Genomic DNA, 18,134 nt, shown 5'->3' with positions numbered 1-18,134 from the left:
ACTAGCAGTGTCATGTTTTCATCACATGAAGTATCATGGCTTTTTCCCCCTTTGCTAAACCGAAGGTGGGCAATGCATGACGCATCTGGCCCATGGGCTGCGAGTTTGACACCCCTGTGTCATGCAAATGCCAGGACATATGTACCTGTATCAGATATTGGGATGCAAGTACAATTGCTGTATTTGTGATGATGTTATCACACCTGTTTTCATTTTGGTGTCCTTCCTAAGATACCTGCCATAGATACCTCTGTAAATCCTCAAAAAAACAAGCTGTGATAGTGATAGAATGATAGTGGCAATAATAAAGCAGATATCTTAGTTTGATATGTGGACTTAGTTTATGCAATATATCACTAACATACATTTTGGGACTAAATAATAAAATCAAACATTAAGAAGAACCATGTTTTGGAAGGGAGCAAGGGAGGGGAATTGATGAAGCCATGTGGCAACATCAAGACGCAAGCTCTGCCCCTTGTGTATTTGTAGGCAACATTGTACTTCAAGAACAACATGACAGTACTTGTCATGATGCCACCATGCACATTTGGGCATCATTCTGGTTAGGAACAGAAGTCTATACTTTGCACATAAACAGACACAATGTTCATAACTTTCTGAATGAACCTGGTAGTGTTCAACATCCTTTCCCCCCCGCATCTTTCAGGATTGATGGGAAGCCTCCTGGAACCTTAGAACTGGAAGAAGATGAGGGCTTTAGTGACTGGACCCAGAAACTTGAACAGCTCAAGCAACGATCGGGAGGAGAGGGAGTGCAAGAAGCTCACCAAGCGGAATGCAGAGAAGCCCAAGAAGCAGAGCCTATACAGCGTGAAGAAAGGTAGGGAACCTTTTTCACTGCTTGAAAGGAAGTAGCAACTAAACAAGAACCAACCAGAAAAGCTGGAAAAAGCATAGCAGATTCCTTGAACTTTGAAGTAAGACCCACAGAATTTGCTCTGAATATGGCACGACTGAATGTATACTCCAAACATATAATATACTGCAAACCAGGCAGATTTCTATTTGACATTTATGTTAGCTTTGTCAAATACAGTCTAGCTTGACTAACTGCCATGCCATGGCTGTAGTCACATGTCAACCTTAACTTGGTTAATTTTAATATGGTTAGTCAATTAAACCCACTTTTCTGGTTTTATACAACATATTTAACCATAAGTTAAATACCTTGATTAGGGGTAGTGGAGATACAATATACTAGACAGCAATGTGGTGGCTAACTTGTAGTTTGTTATGTTATGCAAAGAGAGCCAAAGACATTGCCTGGAACAATGAACCAGCCTGATTGCACCTGTGTTATTATCAAATTTATATATTATAAAATTTATTTGTCCCCCATCTCACAGGTCAAAGCAACTCTGAGCAGCATATTGTAGCAATTGGTGTGCTTTTCTTAAATGGTTCTAAACGGAAGCCTTTTACCTTTAAAAACTTAATGACTAGGCAGAGCACTAATCAAATTGTAATTAAAGATTTAAATCACCTGGGGAGCTTCCTTTCCCAAGCATAGAGCATTTGCTAGGGAAGAAGACGCCAACCCACGCTTAAGGTAGGCTGAATGAACTTATATGAATATATTTGTTCTTATATCAGCATTAAATTACTAGCTTCATAGACAAGAAAAATCTCCATACATTACTAAAGTCGGGTTCCACTAATCTTAGCCATATAGTTGCCTTAAAAATCCTAGTAAAAATTTACTTCCTTTATTATGTAAGCTATTTTTTCAAAAGTATTGCCTCTACTTAACTGCTAAAGGTACAAAAACTTGTCTTCTTTTCTACTTTGTGGACTCAACTGAAATGGAAGTGCATTTCTAGCAGTGCGTTTTCTAAATTATAATTCTATTTCAAGGCCTTAGTAAAATACCCTCAGTTTTATCTCTCTCTCACACACACACACACACACCTTTCCGAATCTCAGGGTTTTATTTTTAGAGTTTCTAAAAAAAATGTTCTGTAGTTTCAAATGTTAAAGCAAGAGGGTTTAAATCTCTAACGTTGGCACATAACTTGGAAGATTTTTCCTTTGGAAAACTTAATTCATTATGCTTACGTTTCTTTTGGGGTCCCCCCTCCCCCCCTTATAATGGTTAGCTCTTTCAGGTCCAGGAAGATTTATTGTGAAATTGAGTACATTAAGCAAAAATTTCTCCTACACACAATATAAGTGCAAACTCACTCATCTGTTCCTCCAAACTTCTCTGCTTCACTCATTTTCTTCATGAAGGAGACAACTGGATAAACCTCAACATCCGTTTTTCTCCATGTTGCAGGCACTGCTTTTATTTTTAGATTTCCTTTCCATATCTTCAATTTTACTTCAGTGAAACTGTACAAGCAATCATTTTAGAGAGGTTGGCACATTTGCACTAACCTAAGAATACCACGCACACAACAGCGTGCTGAGGAAAGATTCAGGAAGCAATTATTTGAAGCAGCTGTTTCAGCTGTTTGGATAAGAAGGAGGAAAGAATTAAAAGAAGCTGCTTGCTTCTACTCAGGAAGATAGAGCAGAAACTGATACAGTTTTTAAGTTTGAAGATGGGTTACCCCTTGAAGAAATTCCTTTAATGAAATAAAGCAATGAGACTGAAATTAAAATTCCTGTGGAGAATTGGAGAGCAATGTTGGGCAAACAGTACCCCATTCCATTCTCTCCCCAGTATGGTATTTATGAGTATGACTATGTCCTTTTTGATTATAAAAAAAATCAAACTTATTAAGCTGTCATGTCACACAGCAAAATATTTCCATGAATTTTGAAAGTAAGAAACTTTCTTAAAAATAAAGATGATAGACTTCAGTCCTTTACTTGGTTTGAATATATATATTGATTACGTCGATATAATTTACTCAAGACTTCAGAAAGGCATTTGATAAAGAAGACCATAACCTACTACTAGATAAAGTAGAAGAATGTGGGTTAGACAGCATTGGGTTAGACAGCATCACCACCAGATGGATTCGTAACTGGCTGACCAACCGCACTCAATGTGTAGTCCTCAATGGAACTGCATCTTCATGGAGGGAAGTATGCAGTGGAGTACCCCAAGGCTCTGTTTTGGGCCCAGTACTCTTCAACATCTTCATCAATGATTTGGATGAGGGGATAAATGGGGAACTCATCAAATTTGCAGATGACACCAAGAAGGCAGGAATAGCCAACTCCAGAAGATAGGCTTAAGATACAGAAGGATCTTGACAAACTTGAACATTGGGCACTATCTAATAAAATGAAATTCAATGGTGAAAAAAGTAAGGTTCTAATTTAGGCAAGAAAAACAAAATGTACAGGTACAGTATAGGCGGTACCTTGCTCAATAGTAGTAACTGTGCAAGGGATCTTGGAGTCCTAGTGGATAACCATTTAAATATGAGCCAGCAGTGGGCAGCAGCTGCCAAAAAAGGCTGCATAAACAGAGGGATAGAATCGAGATCACCTGAAGTGTTTAATACCACTTTATAATGCCTTGGTAAGGCCACACTTGGAATACTGCATTCAGATTTGGTCTCCACGATGTAGAAAAGATGTGGAGACTCTAGAAAGAGTGCAGAGAAGAGCAACAAAGATGATTAGGGAACTGGAGGCTAAAACATATGAGGAACGGTTGCAGGAACTGGGTATGTCTAGTTTAATGAAAAGAAGAACTAGGGGAGATATGATAGCAGTGTTCCAATATCTCAGGGGTTGCCATAAAGAAGAGGGAGTCAAACTATTCTCTAAAGCACCTGAGGGCAGAACAAGAAGCAATGGGTGGAAACTAATCAAGGAGGGAAGCAACTTAGAACTGAGGAGAAATTTCCTGACAGTTAGAACAACTAATCAGTGGAACAGCTTGCCTCCAGAAGTTGTGAATGCCCCAACACTGGAAGTCTTTAAGAAGATGTTGGATAGCCATTTGTGTGGAACGGTATAGGGTTTCCTGCCTAGGCAGGGAGTTGGACTAGAAGACCTCCAAGGCCCCTTCCAACTCTGCTATTGTATTGTATTGTATGTGGTCTATGTACCCTTCACTTGAATGTTCTTTTCACTACCTTGGCAAATGAAATCAGCTTTTCAAATTGGATTGCTGAATTGGGTGAATGAAAATATATTTAAAGGAATTATTTTGAATCAGCTATAGATAGTCTTTTCACAGAGTAAGTGTGATAGAATGGGTAAGGCACCAAGCTAGAAACTTGGAGACTGTGAGTTCAAAGCCAGCTGGTTGATCTTGAGCTAGTCACATACTCTCAGCCAGAGGAAGAAAGCAATAGTAAATCACTTCTGAAAAGTTTGCCAAGAAAACTGCAGAGACCTGTATAGGCAGTCGCCAGAGGTCAATGCTAACTCAAAGGTGGTGGGAGGGGGGATATTTTAATGTCAATGACTCAAAACAGACCAGGTAGCTCATACATATAGTGACATGTCTTTTTTCAGAAAAATTCTTTTTTGCTTAAGAGATTTGTGACTCAATATAATGGTCTTCTTCAGACTATGCTTTGAAGGTGGTACATGTCTTTTTTTTTTTCTTTTTTTGTTAATCCGGTTCATAATTCATGTGGGTTTTGCTTGTGGTCTAGGTGAAAGATAGTCAAACAGTATATCTAAGATGTAACTAGCATTGAATAGAATAATTCGATGCAGGTGCATTTGTTTTGCATGTTCTCTTGTAGTAGTATGCTGCTCTTCAAAATAGTTCAAAGGAACTATATAAATATAGTCTAACATTTTGTACTGCCTAAACATGTATGCCCAGATGTTCCTCGTATGGATATTGTGGATCAGATGCAGTTTAAGTCAACTTCAATTTAGTTTTTTACATGCAAAAGTAATTACATAAGCAAGCTCCAAGTAATAGGACTTAGGCTTAGGAAATGGGAAATGATCTGAGGGACAAATTATATGTGATGTTTGACATTTTCTTTGATAAATTATAGCATTATTCCACGAGACTCACTCTACCTCTAGATGTCATAAATGAGCTTGAACTCTTCTCTTACAAAGTAGAAAACTGGTAGTGAATTTTCTACTGTAATAAACAGCTTATACACCTTCTGTGCCCTTGAAAAGTCATAAAATAGGTTTTGGAATGGCTTGTGCAGGCCACATGTGTATTAGCTGAACCTATTCTGGTTCATAAACTTCTAATTATTTTAAATACATTAGTACAGACTTCGAGGAGAAATGAAGCCTGTGTGACTTTCAAGTATAGCTTATCTTTCAGAACTGCAGTAGTTTGGAGTGGAACCAGTAAGCTTGCTATTAATATTGGCTGGTGCGGAGCTAATTGCTATAAAGTGGTATAGAACTACTGTGTAAAAATGTCTTTGAATAAGACTATTTCAGTTACTCAAATAACATTGTAAACCAGGTTTGTATTAAATTCTAGGTCTATGCCTAAGTCTGAAATATTTTGGAGTAGCAATTATAATCTTCTTACTTATCGAAGAGGCCAATTCTTGCTTGCTTTAAAATAGTACAACTTTCTTATTAATACATGACTGTAGATTTACATCGGAAAACAAATGTGGAGTTTTTGCTCCAAGCTAGCAACTGGGGGAGGGGGGGGTTTAAGGTGGGGCATTAAATTATGTTCATGTTTTTAGACTTGAATTCTTAAGAGTTTTGGAGTCAGAGCCAGAGGTGTGTTCCTACCGGTTCGGACCTATTCGGCTGAGTAGGTAGTAACTCAGCCGCTCACGCACCCAAACCGTGTCTATTGTCGTTGGTGCCATCTTGATTTTTGGTTCTGTGCATGAGCAGAACAATCTCCATTGAAAAATTTAATTTTTTTACCTTTTTCTAATGTTCTGCACATGCGCAGACCTTTTTTGGCGTAAATGTGCATGCAAAATTATTTTTGCACCGAACCGGCAGTAAGGCCAGTAGCAACCCATCCCTGGTCAGAGCCCATTTGCAATCAGATGGCTTTACCTTTCCTAGGGCTTTGCATAGAATGGGCTTTTAGATGGAGCTTTCATTCTAAACAGTAACACAGAATGTGGCCAGTGAAGTACGATCCAAAGGCCAGATAACAGTTTGGTTTCATTGAGTGGGTACTGCTTTATTCTTCAGAAAGAGTAGAATGTGATTGGATGATTCTAATAGTCATTGGATCATGAGATTCCCAGCAGTAAACTTCTGCTCATGCTGATCTCCACCTCAAACCTTTAAACCAGGGTGCCTGTTTTCTTCTTTTGGCTGAAGGCTCCACTCCACTTTTGAGCGATATGCTGCAGGCCACTCTCCCTCAAAGCAGTGGGCTGGAATTAGCTGAAAAGCAAAGTGATAATTATCATGATAATCAACTTTAATCATAATGAATAGGTTCCAGTCCCGTTTTAATGTTTCTTTATATATATATATATATATACACATACATACATACATACATACATACATACACGTCTTTGGTTGTTCGGGTTTTCTCCCGCCTAGAATTGGAAGTATCTTCACGACGTTTTGATGAAGTCTCATTCATCATCTTCAGGCTGGTGCTTCCGGCTTGGTGCTTCCATTTTGCTCCTGGAAGCACCAAGCCGGAAGCACCAGCCTGAAGATGATGAATGAGACTTCATCGAAACGTCGTGAAGATACTTCCAATTCTAGGTGGGAGAAAAACCGAACAACCAAAGACGTACATACAAACACCCGCGAAAACCTCAGAAAACAAATATGTGTGTGTGTGTGTGTATTTGAGGGCCCAGTAAATGTAAATTCCCCATTGGAAAAAATATATAACATAAATATTTTTGTGCAATGAGGAAAGACATTTCTATAGTCTCCTTTGTATGCCCAGGTGATTACATGATACCTGGAAACTAGAGTCTATTACAGAGGTGGGTTGCTACCGGTAGGGAAGGCAGGGTTGCCATGCCCCCGAACTGGTTGTCGCGACATGTTCGTTTGACATTTTTAATGCTCTGCGCTTGTGCATACCTATTTACAGGCAACTGCACATGCTCGCGCACTGAATCGGCAGTAACACAGGCAGAAGCCCACCCCTGGTCTATTACCTGCAGGATGTCACTACTCCACATAAATATTTCCAAAATCCCTTTTCACTATGCATGAATAATTGCCTTGGCTCAAAAGGGAATATTATAATCTTCAGTCTTCACAGACATCTACCACTTCATCAAGCAATTGTTTTCCTTAAAATCAAGCTGTCAGGAATTATTGCCTTTTAAATTAGTAGAGTAAGCTTGTTTGTGACCTTAAAAATTGCATTTCTTTTTTTAAAAGGTCACTTATCCTTTCTTCTCTTATTCCCCCCCCCCCTGCCAATTCTCACTCCCAGGTCACCAACGCGCTCCTACGAAGAAGAAGAAGACGGCAATCTGAAGGAAGCAGAAGTAATGATGGAGCAAGTCACTCTGGATCAGGAGTCTCCCAACTTCATCCGCTTTGAAAGCGGACCATCCAATTTCCTGAAGTTTGTTTCTATGTCAACTTCAGAAGATCAGCCTGGAGAAGAGCTGGAGCAGCAGCAACAGCTTAGGGAAACCTTGGAGCCTGGAGAAGAGAATCAGTATGTTGAGGACAAGCTCCAAGAGAACATTACAGAAGAGAATATGCCTGAGGAAGAGGAAGAAAAACAAGAGGTCAGAAAAAAAAGCAATTATTTTTTGTCCTCCTCCTACTTTGCATCTGAGTTTGAGAGGCCGTAAAATGAAAGATGCATTTCCAATAAGGTATCTTTCAAGTATCCTTAATACTTTTTTGCAAATTGAAATTGTCCAGTTAAATAGGAGGAATAAAGAAACATAATTTTAGCTGAAGGTGGCCACTCTTCTCTTATTCCTGAGAATGAAGGGGTTGAAATGAAAAGAGAATAGCTGGACAATACAGTAAAAGAACGCTATGAGAAAGCCAAATTCTAAACACAGGCATAACTTTGCATTTAATAGCTTTGCTATTAAATAGTGAAAATTATAAAAGTGGGATGAAGATTACTAATCCTTGTCAGAAAGAAGAATAAAACAGGGATAACAGTCATAATGATTCTTAATTTTGGCCCAATTCTTAGTCTGGTTATTAAGCAAGGACCACCTGTAGTGCAAACCCAGCCATTGTAACTTACAAATAATAGTATATGGCTCAGCACAATATGACTTGAGTGATACATATACCCAAGTATTGATAAAACTCAGGTTTTTTTTTTTAAAAAAACCCATGTTTTGATAGGAGAGAATATTGAGAGAAAATTGGCATAGGATAGAAAATGTATCTAGCAGCATATGTTTGAAAATAAAATAAAAAAGATACAGGAAAATGAATGTGATTTTAGATTGCATTGGCTTACATGGCTTTCTTAAAAATGTACTGATGAAATATAAGAGAAAAGTAATACAACAGTTTTAAATTAAAATATTGATTAAAATGAACTAAAAACTATGTGCTATTGATATAACACTCATTCCTGTAGCATATTATTAAATGAAGCCACACAGAGATTCATCTTCTTAGTGTTAGAATATTTTCTAAAGTCATTTAAAAATGATGAATAATGCAACTCTTGAAGCTACTCTTCAACATCGAGAGTGTCATTTCCCCCCACCTACATATGTATGCATTTGTTGAACTCTTGCTTTGATAAAGCCAAAGTTCTTCATAAAATTTGATAAAAGAAGTGCTTTGAATGTTGCACAAAGACAACAAACGTCTCTGCTGTTACTTTTTTCCAAGCATGCACAGAACAGGGGCTGGGATGTTTTAAATGTGTTTATGGCACAGTGTTTGTGCTTATGCATGTTCCAAACAGTGGTGGGATTCAATTTTTTTTACTACTGGTTCTGTGGGTGTGGCTTTATGGGTGTGGCTTTGTGGGTGTGGCAGGAGGAGGATACTGCAAAATCCCCACTCCCTCCCCACTCCACTAACCTGCTTTCCAGCTACGTTCTTCTTTTCAGGGCAACAAAAGATCAGCTGGGAGGTAGGAGGGGTGGGGCCAGCCTATTTGCCGGTTCTCCGAACTACTCAAAATTTCTGCTACTGGTTCTACAGAACCTGTCAGAACTTGCTGAATACCACTTCTGGTTCCAAGCCATTTTTTTGATGCTTAGCCTACTAGGAATTGCTAGACATTGTGAAGGCCTTAGTGTAAGGAGAATCAGAAGTTCTGTCTCCCATCTCCACCCCAATCCTCAAACCCTGCATATAGATTGCTGCCACGGATACTTAGATTTAGTTTTCCCAAAAAACCTAACTTGATTAGAAAACTTGCAAGACTCTCTCCAGCTTCATACTAGAGCAGGTAACAGTCTAAACCGTTTTTTCTAAAACCCAGAACTTTTTAATTAAGTCAAAAGTGGCTGTGATTACAAGAACGAGTGAGCTATAAACCATGTACCAGGATATTCAAAGCCACAGACTCGCTTCATATTTGTCAGACCAAGTCAAACTTAACTATGTGCTAATTTTCCGTGACATACTGTATGCTGAGGTGGGTTCTCCTTAGCACGTTGTTGCTTTGTTGTGTTGACTGAGAAGAGAGGATTTGATTGCATTTGAACAAATTATCCCCTTCTGTGGATTCCTCCCCCCCCCCTTTCAGGAGAAGAAAAGAAGACTATATGAGCCAGAAGAGGTCCAAGAAAAACGACAGAGGACCCCAAGTACTTCCAGTCAGGAAGAAGAATATCAAGCTCCTTTAAGCCCAACATTAAAGGTATACGTTGAGTTGTGTAGGAAGGCCTGGGAAATTCTGAGGAAGAGATCAGTTTATAACTACAAGCCCAAAGCCTTATAGAAGTGATCAAAGTAGAGCAGGGGTGTCCAAACATGGGAACTTTAAGACTTGTGGACTTCAACTCCCAAGTTTGGACACCCCTGAAGTAGAGGAATACCCAAAGATTTTTCTATTAGCTTCCAGTTAAGCTCAACAATGTTTGTCATTTGAGGACTTTATGAATGATACGCCAGGCCCTACTTGATGGAGTTTTAAGCAGTGGTGGGATTCAATTTTTTTTACTACCGGTTCTGTGGGTGTGCCTTGATGGGTGTGGCAGGGGAAGGATACTGTAAAATCCCTATTTCCTCCTGATCAAGTGGGACTCGGAAGGCAGAAAATAGATGAGGGCAGGAGCAGTCAGAGGTGGTATTTATCGGTTCTCTGAACCATTCAAAATTTCCAGTACTGGTTTTCCAGAACTGGTCAGAATCTGCTGAATACCACCCTTGGTTTCAAGAGTTTCAAGGGATGGAATAAGTACTTTTAAGCATATCTGTTTTCCTCTCAAATCCCCTATGACAGCATGAGAAAGGGAGAAAAATATTGGCCGTACCCATATATATATTTTTGAAGTTGGCACCAACCAGCATTTTGTATCTTCCCTCAAGACCACTGTCCAAATGAAGCCTGTTGTTTCTGTTTTTTTAGATCATTGACAGGACTGAATCTCTGAACCGATCTGTGCAGAAAAGGTAAACGTCTGATGAAATAATGAATGTTCCAAGCTGTGTGACCTTTCAGTTGGCTACCGGTAGCTATCTCTAAGGAATTTTATTTGTACACTGTTTTTTCTGGATACAATCTTCCCAAGTAACTAAAGACAGGGGTAAAATCTGTTATAACAACATGAAGCCTAGTTCAGCAGTATACGTTAAATAGCATGAGATTAAAATAAGAAACTTTTAAAATGCTACTTCAAATGCCAAATAACAGGGTACAAGCATGTGGATAACATTTAGAAGAAAGCTCAAGAGTTATGATGCCACCTATTGAAAGAGCTTTGCTGTGAGCTCTGCAAATAATTCAAGACTGATGCTTTGTTCATGATCATTGTGTGTCTGAAAGATCACTTTTTTAATGTGTTGAGCTGCAAAAAATATTTCCTGTTAAGGCAATTTCTCCATCTCCCCAGGATTCTATTATGCATTCTTTCTAGGCAGTCAGAATTTATCAAGCAAGTTAAAATATTCATTGAATTTACAGAACCCTAATCAGGGTTCAGTCAACAAATTACTCTGAATTGTGCTGCCACTAGTTCTTCTTGTGTATGCTTATATAACATGCTAAGCTGCGGTTTGCTTAACTAAAGGCTACTAAATAAACTCCATTTGATACAGATAACCATGAATCATGATTTACAAATCATCTTGGCTGGAGTTCATATAAAAACTAAGCCATAAATAAGTAAGCCACATTGCCATTCAGTGTGCTATGTGATCTATGCAAATTGTGGAAATCACTGGTCATAATTCTGAATAAACAATGGTGATTAGGCTCTGAAATGTTGGGTCTGTGGTAAGCATCCTTTCTACCATCTTCTTTCCTTCCAGTAACAGCATGAAGAAGAGCCAAGCACCACTTCCAGTTTCCAAGATTGATGATAAACTTGAGCAATACACTCAAGCCATTGAGGTGAGTTTAAACTCACTGACTTCAAAGAAGTACTTTTAGAGTCATCTTAAAAAATGTGTTACAGCAAGCCCATTCAAAAGCGTAAGTCCGTTGATTTTCACTCATTGGCAAGTTAACTGAGCTCTACTGTCACCCATGCAAGATTTTAGCTTTTGATGTTTTTTTGCAGGTGTCCTCCTTTTCATGGCATCCAAAAAAGTAGAGTTGTATTATAATATTTTGTTTGGCAATTAATTCCCAATGGGCTAAAATCCACCTTCCTCTGGTATTCTAACCCATGCTTATGGATGCTGAACCTGGCTGACGGCATTATCCTTTGTCTTCTCTGATGTAACTGATTTATGACTGTGAAATGAAGGCAATGCCTGTGTGCCACAGGTGTTTGAGCTTTCTTGCACTGTTTTCCTTTGCATGGCCATTGATGGAAGATTAGAGCCATGGTGGCACAGAGGTTAGAATGTAGTATTGCAGGTTACTCTGCCCACAGCAGAGTTCGATCCTGACTAGCTCAAGATTGACTCAGCCTTCCATCCCTTGGAGAGCGGTAAAATGAGGACCCAGATTGTTAGGCGGCAATGTGCTGATATTGTAAACTACCCAGAGAGGGATGTAAATGTTGTGGTCTGCCAGCGGCCTGTAGAGCTGGCAGCAGAGTCGGACAGTGAGGAGCTTGGGGAGGAACATGGGCCAATCCTGGAGTTTGGGGAATGCTCGGACAAAGGTTCTGTGTTGGAGGCAGAGAGGGGACAAGGGCCATCTGATAGTGATGTCAGCCTCCGGAGCCTGACATCAGCAAGGCAGAGGAACAGTGGGAGCCTGTTCCCAGTGTGCACATGCACAGAGCTGCCAGAAGGCAAGAACAATTAAGAAAAAAGGGGTGACTTGGGAGTAAGGCTTGGAGATGATTGGCCCCTCCCATAAGACATAAAAGAGGAACAAATGGACATGAGCCTTTACAGGAAGCAATTAGTTCATCTGGTCGGTTCAAGCTCTGATAAGTTCCATTTGACTCTGTGCTAAGTTTGGCCTTGCAAAACTAATTGGCAATTAGGTCTCTGGCAGCATTTTAAGGGAGATAAAGGTGGGTGCTTATCAACATCATCCAAAAAGACTATGGCAACTAGAGCAGACATCTGTCGGAATCTTCATAGACTGTTGGGCTGTGAATGACCATCATTCACAGCCATATAAATAAAAGAGGGTTTTTTGGACTAGGATTGTGGTTTATGCTTTCTTAGGCAACCTAGGTCAGAACAGTAAAGCACCATGGGATGGTATATAAGTCTAAGCACTATTGCTATTATATTGGCACAAAGGCTGTGAGGAAGGGACATTTTCTGATCAGTTGCTGAATTGGATGGCTACCATACTGCTGATTCTCCCTAACGGATGCATCAACTCAATGCTTCAGTGTCGGGGGGCGGCGCCTAGGAGCAGAGCCTTCTCTGTGGCAGGCCCAGCCCTGTGGAATGACCTCTCCCCTAATATCAGGATTACCTCTGACCTCCGCTCCTTCCGTGTAAAGCTCAAGACCCACCTCTTCCAATTAGCAGGCCTGGCTCAACCATAGTTTTATCCTATTGCTCCTGACGGGTTTTTTAAATTTTGTAATTTTTAACTGAGGGTGTTTTAAATAGCTATTTTAATCGTATTTTTATATATATTTTATGAGTGTTACCTCCTCCAGGTACATGTATGTGTATGTGTTTATTTGTCTTTGTATATGTATTGTATATATATATATATATTGCATGTGTTTTATTGTACGCCGCCCCGAGTCCTTTTGGAGAGGGTGCGGCTAACAAATTAAATTTCATTTCATTTCATTTCATAAAGAAGCTTGACTATGAGAGAGAGGGTTTTTTTGAAACTAGAAAGCCAGTTCACCCTTATATTATTTTGCAGACCTCCAGCAAAACTCCGAAGCCAGCGCGCCAACCTTCCATTGACCTTCCTACCAATAGCGCCGCAGTGGCCAGCACAAAAAGCCTCTGGGAGACTGGTGAAGTGGCTCAGTCATCTGCAAAATCAACGCCCTGCAAGGTAACTTCTTTTTTTTTAATGTGGTCAAATCCCTACTATTGGAAAGATACAATTTCTTCTACAGAGATTGATCTTGTGATGAAAATGATGTCCGGTTATAAATGTCACCAACCAAATGGTACCAATATGGACTCTAGATTTGACCGACTTGCAAAACATAAAACTTTTTCACAGAGGGCACTTCAAACATCTCTCATCACGTCTGTGTTCTTCCTAGGACATTGTGGCTGGAGACATTGTGAACATAAGAAGCCTTTGGGAGCAAAAGGAGAACCCCCAAACAGATGCAAATTCTAAGGTGAGGATTGCGGCTTCCTTTGGGAGAAATGCTATGATGAAGCTTAATTTTTTCTGTGTAAGTGGCCAAGCATGTTAAGCCTGGTGGGGCTTTGCTGGAAGAGGGCCCAGAAGTGATGCAAAATGAAACAACACAGCTTCGTTTTACTCTTCCTTAATGTAGCTTTGAAAAGATGCTTCGCGTAAAGCATTGTCAAATTTAAGCACCCTTCAAGGACTTCTATAGCCATCCTGTGACTATTAAAAGAAATATTTTTCTCCATTATTGTGGCTGTATGCAGTTGGCTCTTCCTCAGCTCATTGAATGCAAGCTCTCCTGTTCATGGTATTAAAGGAAAATTGTTCCACTATATCAAGTGAAATATGTATTTAATTCAGTGTTTTATTTTGCCAGAAGCATAGTAGCTGCCCGAGGAAGTCCATAACCAGGTCAGGAGTGTGATAGCATCTTCCTGCTTGTACTTCCAAACAAATGACATACAGAGGCACATTGCTTCTACCTATGGAGCTAAAAACAAATGTTCACATTGACTAATCCTGGGTCACATATTCCTGCCCAGTTCCACACAAATCAGAATTCTATGTTCTTGTCATCATCTGTTTGGTTGGTATAAATGTCTTTATCCAAAAAGGGGACAGAGAGGGATTGAACGCAGGGAAGGAAAATTTGCAAGTAAACTACCTCCAAGGTAGTTGTGCAAATATATTCTTAATTTTCTATGAAAATAGATTGGATATATATTTTAATTCCATGTTAGTGGCCAACTGTGTCTCCCCCCCACCCAACCTCAGAAGGTTGTGTCTTTTTCAGCCCAACACCTCAAAGGGTGGTGGTTGTGGGAAAATAGGAGGAGGGAAGGAGTTTCAGGTATGTTCGCCGCTTGTTACTTGTAAAAATAATGCAGGCAGGATACAAATTAATAATAAAAAAAATAATGAATTTCTCCCTTATATGCAACATATTGCACAGTAAAGCAGATCCAGGAATTTGGAATATGGTTTTGAGGAAAAGAGTCAAGAGATCGAAAACAATGGATGATTTAAATAAAGAAAAAACTCTGATGCGTTGTAAAGTATTAACACAAATATTTAAGGAGTGAAGAATGGATGGGAAACAGAAAGGGGGATAGAGGAATCACCAAAATTCCTTTTTACAATGTATATTTATGTTCTCTTTTCCATATTGCTTTTTCTAACTTTATTCTTGACCCTGTTCTCATTTTATTTATTGCCTTAATTTATTTTATTTTTGGGGGGGAGGGAGGAGGGAAATGTATGCAATTGCATACCTTACATAAATAATTGTGAATGACTGCAGACTGGTACCCATCCCTGGGAATTGGGGACCTCTGATTTAAAGTGTAGGAGCATCTGGAATAGCAATCCAGCAGATTTGCTTTTTAACTTTTTGAGCTATTTTTCTGCAGAGGTTTGAGGTGATTTTGGTTTTTGACATAGGACAATGATGGTGAATCTTTTTGGAACTGAGTGCCCAAACCGGAATGTGCATGCATGCACATGCATGTGTGCGCACTGGAAACCTGAACAGCATATGACCAGTGTGCATGCATTCACCGTCCAGCTGGTCTTTGCGCATGCCAGAGCACCAAAAACCTGAAGACCAGCTGGCCGGCGCATGCATGCCTGTTTTTTGGCTGGTTTTGGGACCATTTTGGGGGCCACTTTTGGCCCAAAAGACAGCTCGAAAATGGCCAAAAGATGGGCTGAAAACGGTCTGGAAAATGGCCTGGTTTTTGGCCCATTTTCTGATGCTCCGGCACCCACGAAGACCAGTTAGCCAGCATGCCAGGAAACAGAAGATCAGCTGGCGACAGGGCACAGGTCCCCAGAGAGGGCTCTGCATGCCACCTCTTGCATGAATGCCATAGATTTGCCATCACAGACATAGGTTCAGGTTTTCCTGGTATCGAATAATGAACTGTAGTTTAAACCTCCAGGCCAAAGAAAAAGGAACAGAAGCAGAGTGCATCAAATCAGCCCATATTTGATGGCTAATGGTCAAACTTAAGTTTTTTTTCAAAGCACTTCAAAAACTGTAGGGTGAAAGAATAGTAAGGATTTGGGTTTTAACCACTGAAATTGCAATTTGTCATCCTCATTTTTAGGTCAAGATTCCCAGCAAGAAATATAAGTATGTGGCAACTGGACATGGACAGTACAAAAGGGTGCCAGTAGAAGATGATGGGGTGAGGGAAAAATAGCTGTGCTGGTACCAAACTCACATGCAAAGGTAGGCTGATGTACTAAATAGCATTTTCAAATTCTTTTTGCACATATAAAGTCAATAATATTCACCAAGTGCTGACTGGCTTTGCTATCAGACTTCTATAAGCAGAAGCAGAGAGTACTCCTTTATAAAGTGATTCCTTGTCATGTTCCTCCCTTACTAAGGTAATGGACAATTCAAACATGGACCTTTATTGGTACAGTCACAGTTTAAGCCCAAAGGCATTTGGAATATTTAAGGAACGATTTAGGTGGTGTATTTTAAGGGATGTATGGGGGAGGAATGCATTTACTTAGAATAACGTTTCTCAACTCTCTACTAGCAATGAGAATCCATTTTTTTTTTCATAGAAACACTTTATTCAATCTACATATTCAATGTTTATAAAAATTGTTCTTGAGTCAGGATTTCATATGAACTGCCTTTAAGCTGTGAAAAGAAGTCTTTCCATGTTGGTGTAATGACAACCATCCTAGCATTTATTCATGATAAGTTCAGAAAAAGCTTAGAGCATCTTTTGCTTCCATCATTTCACTGTTTCTTTTCTTACCTTATACCTGTTTCTCTCAGGAACCAACATTTCTATTTCCTCATTGCTCAACATACCTTCCGTGTCTTATATTATCATCTCAAAACATGGCACTTACTCTACCAGACATTTGAAACCTTAATGTGGTTCGTGTATGCTTTCTTTACTTAGAATTCTCTCTCGACCCAACTAATTTTGGCTAAAAAACATCTTTGAAGATGTCTGAAACCGAACTTGGCTTTTATAACTATTTAAAAGAATACGGCAGCTTAATCAGTCCAGGACATCTTTATCTTCTACTATATTGCCCTTAAAGTTAGGACAGAAGACCTTAACGTTACTTTGCTTCACTTGCCTGATCTTAATGCAATACAGTATGGGATACTCTTAGATTCTTACCTATACATAAATTTTAAGACACTGTTAATATAAATAATGAGTAGAACACACCAATTAAAAGTGAACACAAACATATCAGTTGACTCAGTTGGGTAAGTGGTTGGTAGGAAACCAGTTTTCCTGCCTGCTGCAAAATTTAACATTTTGATTCTTGACGCTGAGGATACTGCTAAAGATATATATGCAGGAAAGTGGATAGGATGTTCTGGTGTTCCATATATTTGCACTAAAGGAGACTGGGCTCCATATTTTATTTGCCCATTTGAGATTTCTTGAAGCAACAGGCAGCTGACGCAAAATTTTGTTTTCCAATGATCTGATCAAAAGCTATGATCTACTACTGCATGGCATATGATGAGAGTGGAATAACCAAAAAGAACTCAGGGTTAGAACCCTAACCCTTATGTCCCTTTTGTGATGGCATTTTTGGAATTGCACATTTGCTGTCATTCTTCTGGAAAAAAAAACAGGTCATGAGGTGATGGTAGTCCTCTGTCCTGATATAAAAGAGGCCTTGCAAAACAACTATAGTAGCCTAAAATCCGCTATCCACACACTGTTCAAAGCATTAATGCTAGAGCAAAAACTGGGCATACAACTATATACAATGAAACTGAAGTACTGAAATGGGCACGCATGTGTGCCGGAAACTGGAAGATCATCTTCCCAATGCACGCATGCATACCGTGTGGTTGCTCTTCTGGTTTTCGGAGCTCCTGTGTGCGTGAAGACCAGCTGGCCAGTGCACTGGAACGCGGAAGAGGAACAGGTGATGGCTTATGTGCCGAGATAGTTTTGTGTGCCACGTCCGGTACACGTGCCATCAGTTTGCCATCACAGCCCTAAATCTTCCCAATTTTGCTTTTGATGGCTGATACTCATGTTTTGCAACTACCAATGGGAAGAAGCAGTGGTGGGTTCCGGATCCCGTTCCAACCAGTACGATTGGAACGGGCCAAGCGTCACCACATGGACGCGCGTGGCATGGGCGCACACGCTCGTGGCGCACGCATGCATTGTACCTGCCTACAACGCCTCTGCAACGCGCCAACTGCTTGGCATCGCGTCGACGCCGTATGCACCATGTGCATGCACAGAAGCACCAAAGGCTTAAAGGACAGGTAAGGAGCTTGGGCGGACAGTTGGGCCCTCTGGAACACTGTACCGGAACGGTACCTGGTGCTCCGGGCAGGCTCCGGTACGCCCATACCGGGGCATACCACCTGCAACTCACCACTGGGAAG

The 18,134-nt window shown here is 40.0% G+C and overlaps 1 protein-coding gene across 1 annotated transcript in view; it reads left to right on the top strand.

The window, feature by feature from the left end:
- The window catches only part of LSP1 (lymphocyte specific protein 1), a 72,380-nt gene that overhangs the window by 32,214 nt on the left and 22,032 nt on the right, over nucleotides 1-18,134 (top strand). Inside the window, exons 3-10 of the mRNA XM_081935461.1 lie at nucleotides 671-844; nucleotides 7,304-7,613; nucleotides 9,566-9,679; nucleotides 10,391-10,434; nucleotides 11,293-11,374; nucleotides 13,280-13,417; nucleotides 13,635-13,715; nucleotides 15,841-15,965. Coding sequence (XP_081791587.1) covers nucleotides 671-844; nucleotides 7,304-7,613; nucleotides 9,566-9,679; nucleotides 10,391-10,434; nucleotides 11,293-11,374; nucleotides 13,280-13,417; nucleotides 13,635-13,715; nucleotides 15,841-15,936 — 1,039 coding nt within the window. The 3' untranslated portion in view covers nucleotides 15,937-15,965. The remainder of the gene's footprint in view (nucleotides 1-670; nucleotides 845-7,303; nucleotides 7,614-9,565; nucleotides 9,680-10,390; nucleotides 10,435-11,292; nucleotides 11,375-13,279; nucleotides 13,418-13,634; nucleotides 13,716-15,840; nucleotides 15,966-18,134) is intronic.

Source organism: Natrix helvetica (genome assembly GCF_964273705.1).
Source record: "Natrix helvetica genome assembly, chromosome: 1".
NCBI classification, from domain to species: domain Eukaryota; kingdom Metazoa; phylum Chordata; class Lepidosauria; order Squamata; family Natricidae; genus Natrix; species Natrix helvetica.
Note: the sequence above shows the minus strand (reverse complement) of the source record. Positions and strands in the feature narration are given on the sequence as shown.